This window comes from Musa acuminata, chromosome BXJ2-4 (genome assembly GCF_036884655.1).
Source record: "Musa acuminata AAA Group cultivar baxijiao chromosome BXJ2-4, Cavendish_Baxijiao_AAA, whole genome shotgun sequence".
In the NCBI taxonomy this organism is placed as follows: domain Eukaryota; kingdom Viridiplantae; phylum Streptophyta; class Magnoliopsida; order Zingiberales; family Musaceae; genus Musa; species Musa acuminata.
In genome coordinates, this window is record NC_088341.1 from 36,953,679 (window position 1) to 36,961,711 (window position 8,033).

Here is an 8,033-nt window from a genome sequence, read left to right on the forward strand (position 1 = left end):
TTGTATGTCCTGTGTATTGTTCTTGATTGGCTATGACGAACGATCCAACACGACAACGTCGACGCACCTTAGATGGATATCTAACTTGCTCCGGCAGCAAACTTTCTCGGCATATCCTTCATCTTGATGGCTTCTCTGCTCCTCCACCTTGCGTTCTATCTTCTGAAAGCAGCCTTGGCAGGGCTACTCTTGTGCGTTGTCGGATGGATCCTACTGTTCATCGTCTTCTACGTCAAGGAGTCGATCCAAGGTTCCAACAGACCTCCCATCGCCGGCACCATCTTCCACCTGCTGATCCACTTCAACGCCGTCTTCGACTTCCAGACCGCCGTCGCTCGCCGGCACAAGACCTTTCGGCTGATCGCACCCCCTCACAGCGATATCTACACGGCCGATCCGGCCAACGTCGAGCATGTTCTGAAGACCAACTTCTCCAAGTACAGCAAGGTCCGGTCGTCTTCCTCGTCTTGCTCCCTGCTCTTGGTCTTCATCATCTGATGCGTGTGTGTGTGTATCGTGCCACCAGGGGCAGGGCAACTATACCGTCATGAGGGATCTGTTCGGCGATGGGATCTTCGCGGTGGACGGCGAGAAGTGGCGCCACCAGCGGAAGCTCGCCAGCTTCGAGTTCTCCGCCAGAGTCCTTCGGGACTTCAGCAGCGTCGTGTTCAGGTCGACCGCCGCAAAGCTGGCGCAGAAGATCTCCGACGCCGCCGCCACCGCGAGTGTCTTCGACATGCAAGATCTTCTGATGAAGGCGACGCTGGACTCGATCTTCAAGGTGGGGTTCGGCGTTGAGCTCGACACCCTCTCGGGATCGGATGAGTTGGGGGCTCGCTTCAGCGAGGCCTTCGACGACGCCAACTCCATCGTGTTCTGGAGGTACGTCGACGTCTTGTGGAAGGTCAAAAGGCGTCTCGACGTCGGCATCGAGGCTCGGCTGAAGAGGAACATCAAGGTGATCGATGACTTCGTGTTCCAACTCATCCGCCGCAAGAGAGACCAGATGAACAACGGCGAAGAAGACAAGGTAAATGATCAAGAACACCTGCAAAATATTTCCTTTGCTGTGACCTTGATCTTGTTTGAAGCGCTGCGCAGATGAGCAAAGGAGACATACTGTCGAGGTTTATACTGGCAAAGGAAAAGGAACCCGAAAGCACGAGCGATTCGTACCTGAGGGACGTGATTCTCAACTTCATGATGGCCGGGAAGGACACCACCGCGAACACCCTCACCTGGTTCTTCTACCTGCTGTGCAAGCACCCATCGATACAAGAGAAGGTCGCAGCCGAGGTGGAAGACGCGACCAAGGCGGAAGGAAACAAGTCGGACATGGCAGAGTTCGCCATGAGCTTAACCGACGAAGCCATCGACAAGATGCAGTATCTCCATGCCGCGCTCACCGAGACCTTACGGCTCTATCCAGCTGTTCCTGTGGTACGATCATTACCTCTCCCGCATCAGCTTCCGGGAGATCATATCTGACGGCGTGCTTCGTGACAGGATGGGAAGAGTGCAGACGAAGATGATGTGCTACCTGATGGCTTCGAGGTGAAGAAGGGAGACGGAATCACTTACCTGACCTACGCCATGGGGAGGATGACGTACATTTGGGGTGAAGATGCTGAAGACTTCAGGCCTGAGAGATGGATCGAGAATGGAAGTTTCAAGCCGCAGAGTCCATTCAAGTTTGTCGCCTTCCATGTAAGCAGCAGTAGTAACATCAGCCGACCATTCTTCCGATGAATCTCTGAACTCGAACTCTTTCTCTGTGATAGGCGGGCCCTCGGAGTTGCCTGGGGAAAGACTTCGCGTACAGGCAGATGAAGATTGTGGCCGCCGCCACCCTCCGTTTCTTCAGGTTCCATCTGGAGGACGAGTCAAAGACCGACAGATACAGGACAATGTTTACTCTGCACATACGTGATGGCCTTCCTCTGCTAGCATTCTACAGGCAAATTTAGACTGAGCTACCTATGCATTGTAGTAGTTCAAGTGGCTCAGACCTCCTCAGATGTCTCTAAACTATTTGGTGTTGTGTGATTGAGATAGTAAATACTCTTGGGAACTCTTATATACAGGTGTTTCCCCTAAGATAGAAAACATGCATTTATGGATATAGACTCAAAATCAGTAGGAAATTAAAATTATACTTCTTGGAGAATCATACTTGTCCATGAAAAACTCTTTACTTCAAACAAATATTGATGTCAACTATGATTGCAAATGATAATTAACTTGAGCTCGAACACGTGAAAAGCCTAATATTTGGAAATATATACATGGAGAGAGAGAGAGAGAGAGACATCAAAAACACATTTTTTTTCCCATATGTTATCACATACAAAATAAACTATATGAATTATATTATACTGCTCAAGATTTTGCACCATTTAATTAATGGGTGAATGAATTGGAAGCTTTAAAGGAAGATATAATCACAGCAATTTTGAAACCATTGCTAGGACTTCTACCTGAACAAGCAAGCAGGTCTCTGCGTTGAACGGCCATTTCTGAAGGATCTGACTTTTGAAAATGACTCCCACTGCAAGAAATTTTCTGAGTCACCATTTAATGGATCATAATGCCTTGTGGAATCTCTTTTATTTCCCAAGTAAATTCATGCGACTTGGGGTACGAGCTCAGAAGAAAACCTTCAGAGCCGAGCGCTAGTTCTATTCCAACTTAAGCCATCGTTACTTGGCACAGAGCTCCCATGCTTCTCGGCAGCTTCAGTTGTGGAGGAAGCCTTCTTTTGCGAGCATATGAAGGAGAGTGACTGCAGCCATGACACCAGAACTGGTTTTCTAGTGACATCATCTGACTCGGCAACTTGAAAATACATCTCGTCAAGTAGTGCATTTTGACCATCTTTAGGCAGCTGGATTATGAATTCTGCCAATTGCTTCAACAAGTATGGCAACACCTGTAAACAACAGGGAAACTCCTAAACATTAGAACTAAAACTAGGAAAGGATATACGAAATAGCATGCAGAAGCAGCAACAGGACTTTATCCTGGAAAAGCTTTAAGTCTCCATAGAGGAAGAGTGGTTGGTTTAGCAGCAATACAACAGTTAAAACATATCACATGCAACTATAGAAAAAAAACATACTGAGAATCGAGGCATTCTATCATTTTCATTTAAATTGAGACTCGCCAAGATGTAGTAAAGACATAACGAAATAAATTGCGTTGACAAATTGAAATGAGAAGGAAACAAGATACTAAACCTGATTTGTTCTATCACCAGTCAGTTTCAACATTGGTGTGGTGTAATTATCAAAGCAAAATGTTTATTCAGAATCATTTTACCAACCGTACATGGAAACACAACTGCAAGGTAGCCTGTATGCAACTTATATTCCTGTGATGACACTGCAGACTTTGATCAGGCATTTCAGGGTCTCCATTAGTTTATACAGCAAATAGAGTTATCCATTGAAGTCAGCACAAGTATTTAACTACATTGTTCTTTCAGCAAATAGAATTATCCACTGGAAGCATGGGAAAGGAAGAATTGGGGGGATCGTTTGTTTCTTTGGACAGTTGTTTTTCAGATCTGGTTATAAGGGCTAAATAGGTGGGATTTAGAAGTAAAGAGTATACATGAGAGAGAATGACTCGAGTATTTCGGCACAGTTTACACATGCATTCTATCTATCTCAATATAGTACAAGCTTTGGAAAGAGGATAATCATTTATTTATAGGTGCCCTGATCAACTCTTACAACATCAGATGCCAACTTAATATTCTGCTTATTGCTCTCAAGTATGACAATAACTGACCAAAAGTAGCAACAAGTCCCCAAGTCCTGAGTCCCAATTTTAATCATGAAATGTTGTCCTAAATTCCTAATAAAGCATTGACAAGAAGATCTCACCAATCATGCTGGGACAGTACACAATGGCAGATGGCATACTAAACTAAGCATGTCAGAGCATATGCCTTGACAACTGCTACAGACATGATACCATGGCAAAGGAATCTTATAATGTGAGTGAAGACCAAAAGGCATTTGCTCTTCAGGCTTTGCCAGTAGTAACTGATTTATGATCTTGCATGCATAGGCAACTCTTTGCATATATCCATTTTGTCCTATTTTGTTAAATCCATTTATCAAAATTTCTATTTTAGGAGCTTCTGCCCTCAAAAGATGAGGTAACAAAATCTCTTGTGCTATAATAAAGATTTCACTCAAATGGAAGCATGATCATTTTTATATGCAGACTCTTTCCAATTGAATTGCCTCTTATCATTTTTTTATATCATTCCAAAAATTTGCAAATTCTCAAAGGGAAGGGAAGATAATCCACTTTGAACAAAAGACCAGATGCTTATTCTACACTAGCTCAGGTACCACTGCCACCCACACCCTCTCCTCTTCCCCCCCCCAAAAAAATAACAATATTATCCTCCACATCCTATGTACGTATGTTTTTCCTGTCAACTATTGAAGAAACATTCAGTTGATGAAGATCTTGTCGTTCAACATGCAACTATTACAGCCACCATTTGAAGACCAAATATTAGTTTTTTTTTTCTTCTGTAACATAGATTGACATGCATGCAACATATTTCTTTCATCAGTTTATTCTCTTAAAAAGATTTGTAATAAAAAACATTCATGTACATTAAATTCTTGTTATTAGTATCTAACCTATAGTTATTCCAAACATGTTTAGCATAGAAAACAAAACACTACTTCAGTGGCAACAAAAATAGCTTTACAATGATAGGTCACTGTTCAAGGGAACCACCTAGTTCTTTACAAAAATAAAGGTATCATGGCATAGTTCTGGCAATGTGGAAACTAAGGTCCTCATGCTAAGTAAAATCACTATCACGAAAGTATTTAGGGCCACAAGATTAATATAAATGATAGTATGAAGACCCATCCATAGTTAGCTTCATCATACATACCAAACTTGCAACAAAGACACAACAGAATGACGTTACATAAAATGCCAAGATCTAGTTTTGCGAGTGCTAGTCTCCCTCACTATGCAATTGGAAAAAAAGTAAAAACAGAAGTTGTACAAAGATCTTCACAGACTAGCATCTGAAACATACCTGTATATCTACAAGATAAATGAGGCGAAGTAGAAGATCCAGGACCTTTTTAGGAGGTCCTGAACTTCCTTCCCAATTTTTCCACATGGTTGGATCTTCACTCATGGCTTTCCCACAAAGGTCAGAAGCTTTTGCCACAAGGCTATGAATACAATAAAATATTGCTGGACTTCCAGCAGGAAGATGCCTGACCAAAGCAGCAACACCAGAAGCCAAACCTTCAAATGGTGTAATCCTGGGATAAACCTGTATGTTGCGAAAGTCGAAGAGGAGAGTTAAGGAGATCCAGATGATCAAATACAAGTCAACCAACAAGGTTTAGATGACTAAGGTACCTACCTGCAAAGCTTGCTGCATGTAATAGAAAACAAGTTGCTCCTTTAAAACAACTCTATCATCCTGATCGGAATCCTTGCCAGAGGATACAAAAGAAACAAATATGGAGTGTGAAGCTCGGGTTACTTTTTCATTAGGGTGTTGCATATATCTGTCAAACTTATATTAAGGAATAGCATAATCTCCATATAGGTCTTACTTTCATGCAGCATGCTAATACATTCAGATAAGGATACAAGAACATGGTCGGTGCTACTCGTTTCCCAAACAAGGAGGTAGGGACAAAACTTATGCAAGTTGGCAAAACCCGCAGGTAAAATAATATACGAGAAGTCTGCACTTCATCTTGTGACCAAGTATATCTCATCCTCTCCAATATAATTGAGCCTATTACCAAATATATGAAAATAGGGATATACAAATAAAAACCAAAAGATATCAAACAAATACAAATTTTTTTTTTGAAGTTTTAAAGATTGACCAGATACCCTGTGCTTTTGTTAGCTCGGTGTAAGGAGGCATTGACTCGACAAATGAAACACATGAATCTGCATTCTCCTGGAGGGTTAAAACAGCACGGCGAACTGCCTCGGTATACTCGGGCAGGCGAACACGACGAAGATACTCCATGCAAGAGAATGCAACAAGGATCCTAGAAGAGACCTCCGGTCTGAACTCATGAGAAGATTTGCTATTCAACTTATGTTTGCTAACCTCTGCAGCAAAAACAACTACCATCAAGAATGCAGCTTCGGCAATCTTTTCCAAATCCCCGAGCAACTCATCACTCTTCCCTCGATGAACCCATGCTGCTAAACGTAGATTCGAGTAAACCTGTTGAGAATAATCCCACAAATGGTTTTCAACCATTGCCTTGCTGACCTCGTCTGCAGATGCATACTGATTGCAGAAGACTCCAGTCACTGCACCTGCTTCTTTAAAAAGGGCACTACCTAAATGCTCCTTTGCCTTGCAGGTGGCCAAATTTTCATTCACATTTTCTAAGGACATCCTAAAGAAATACTGCAGGGGAAAGACTTCGTTCAACAATGAGAGACAAAGGCACCGAAGCACAGACGCATTGAATGAAATTGAGCCGCACCGAGCCAAACCAATTGCAATGCACTGCAGCAGAACATGGCTGTCATCCGATACATTAGAACCAGAATCAGTCCCAATTCTAGAAATGGTGCACTCTGTGACATAACTTATCGACTCTTCGATAGACTTCCTCAGCCGAGGGTCAATTTCAACCCTATTGCTTCTGAAAGCCCTCAGAACTCCGGCAGGAGCCATCAACACCAAAAGGGGAGCAAAATTCCCCCTGGATTTGCTCTTGTTCGCTGAGATCTCTCCGCAGAGCGACTCAATTCTGCTCCAAGACCTCGAAGCCAGGAACCCCGACGTGCACCACTCGAACAAGCGAAGAACCATAAGGCCATGGGAGAGCGAGGGTCGAAGCCCACCGGCTTCGGCGGACCAAATCCGAAACAGGAAGTTAAGGATTTTTCCAAGACGCGCATCGTCCTCCAATCGGGAGAGGGCGTAGCCGATGCCGGCGAGAAATTCTGGGAGAAGGTCGGCGTCACGGAAAATCGCGGGCAGGGAGGAATCCAAGAAAGAGCAGAGGTGGTCGAGGCAGGGCGATAGGGCGGAGGCGGGGAGAGCGGGGGAGGCGGAAAGGGCACCGAGGAGGAGGATGGAGTGAGTCGACGGGGGAAAAGAGGAGGAGACGGAGAGGATGGAGAGAAGGAGCGGAGCGGAAGGGCGGGAGGACTTGCGGAGATAGGTGTAGAGGAGGGAAAGGACGAGGGGGAAGGCGTCGGGAGAGGAGGAAGGGAGGAGGGAGAGGAGGAGCTTGGCCTGGGGGTCGGAGACGTGGAGGGCGGAGCGGCCGCGGGAGAGTGTAAGGAGAGCGGAGAGTAGGCGAGGAGGGTCGGCGGAGGGGTCACGGAGGTCGGCCCACGACCGGAGGATCACAGCCGCCGAAGGAGGAGCAGCAGCAGCAGGAGAAGGAGTTTGAGAGGCGTCAGCAGCGGCCGCCGCTCGAAGCCAGTGTTCCAGGAAGAGGATCTGCCGGGGTCGGGAATTGGACAGCATCGAGAAGATTGTCCCGGGCGGTGCTGAGGAAGAACGGCAGAGAGAGGCCTTTTTTTCGCCATTGATACCGTCGTGCTCTTGTACGGTCTACCTATCAAGTCTTTTCGCGAATCTCAAAGCAATAGTTGATATTAGGAAATTTCTCAGAAGTAAATGAAAATCTAGAAATTTAATAATTTTTTTTTAAAATTACATAGATATTTACTATTTTCAAATAAAGATAGATATTACTATTTACATAGATATTAATATTTAATAAAAATAAACCAAAGGATATTACTATTTATAACTTTTTTATTATTCATAATCTTACTTTAAAATTTTATAATATTTCTAAACTATTCATTTATAAATTTACATAAATATTTTTTTTTCTTCCTCCTCCTCCTCCTTAGCCTTTTCTTCCTTTTCAATGGTATTGAGGGAGCAGTAATTAACTTAGTCCAGTAATTAGTGATAATCACGATTAGCAGTAATGAACTTAATGACAGTGACATATAAGAAAATTTTAAATATTTGA

At 43.9% G+C, this 8,033-nt stretch overlaps 2 protein-coding genes across 5 annotated transcripts; one reads left to right on the plus strand and one right to left on the minus strand.

Annotated features, from left to right (window-relative positions):
* On the minus strand, window positions 1-7,590 carry LOC103979042 (uncharacterized). 4 transcript variants are annotated; one of them, XR_010486268.1, is made up of 8 exons: window positions 5,902-7,590; window positions 5,650-5,800; window positions 5,417-5,564; window positions 5,078-5,323; window positions 2,658-2,929; window positions 2,478-2,548; window positions 1,177-1,871; window positions 1-1,093 (listed from the first exon to the last, which is right to left on the minus strand). XR_010486268.1 is itself a non-coding variant. In XM_009395069.3 (6 exons), the coding sequence occupies exons 1-5, from the start codon at window positions 7,511-7,513 to the stop codon at window positions 2,660-2,662; spliced, it is 2,427 nt and encodes an 808-aa protein (XP_009393344.2). In that variant the 5' UTR covers window positions 7,514-7,590; the 3' UTR covers window positions 2,307-2,548; window positions 2,658-2,659. The 4 variants fall into 4 exon arrangements, 2 of the variants coding, with proteins under 2 accessions (XP_009393344.2, XP_009393332.2); XR_010486267.1 differs by having other exon boundaries at window positions 2,478-2,929; XM_009395069.3 differs by lacking the exons at window positions 1-1,093; window positions 1,177-1,871 and having other exon boundaries at window positions 2,307-2,548.
* Window positions 127-2,153, plus strand: LOC135610645 (cytochrome P450 704C1-like). The gene is made up of 5 exons (XM_065105419.1): window positions 127-447; window positions 527-1,030; window positions 1,102-1,440; window positions 1,507-1,707; window positions 1,782-2,153. Exons 1-5 carry the CDS (start codon window positions 127-129, stop codon window positions 1,965-1,967), a joined length of 1,551 nt encoding a protein of 516 aa, XP_064961491.1. The 3' UTR covers window positions 1,968-2,153.
* Window positions 7,591-8,033: the final 443 nt, after the last annotated feature.

Bases quoted from the DNA above. Each gene is read 5' to 3' on its own strand.
- LOC103979042 (XM_009395069.3), bottom strand. From the start codon at position 7,513: ATGCTGTCCAATTCCCGACCCCGGCAGATCCTCTTCCTGGAACACTGG. The intron at 5,565-5,649 runs GTATCCTTATCT...TAAGTTTGACAG, and splicing joins GTAGCACCGACCATGTTCTT to ATATATGCAACACCCTAATG. The intron at 2,930-5,077 runs GTATGTTTCAGA...TGTTGTTTACAG, and splicing joins TTTATCTTGTAGATATACAG to GTGTTGCCATACTTGTTGAA.
- LOC135610645 (XM_065105419.1), top strand. From the start codon at position 127: ATGGCTTCTCTGCTCCTCCACCTTGCGTTCTATCTTCTGAAAGCAGCC. The intron at 448-526 runs GTCCGGTCGTCT...TCGTGCCACCAG, and splicing joins ACTTCTCCAAGTACAGCAAG to GGGCAGGGCAACTATACCGT. The intron at 1,031-1,101 runs GTAAATGATCAA...AGCGCTGCGCAG, and splicing joins ACAACGGCGAAGAAGACAAG to ATGAGCAAAGGAGACATACT.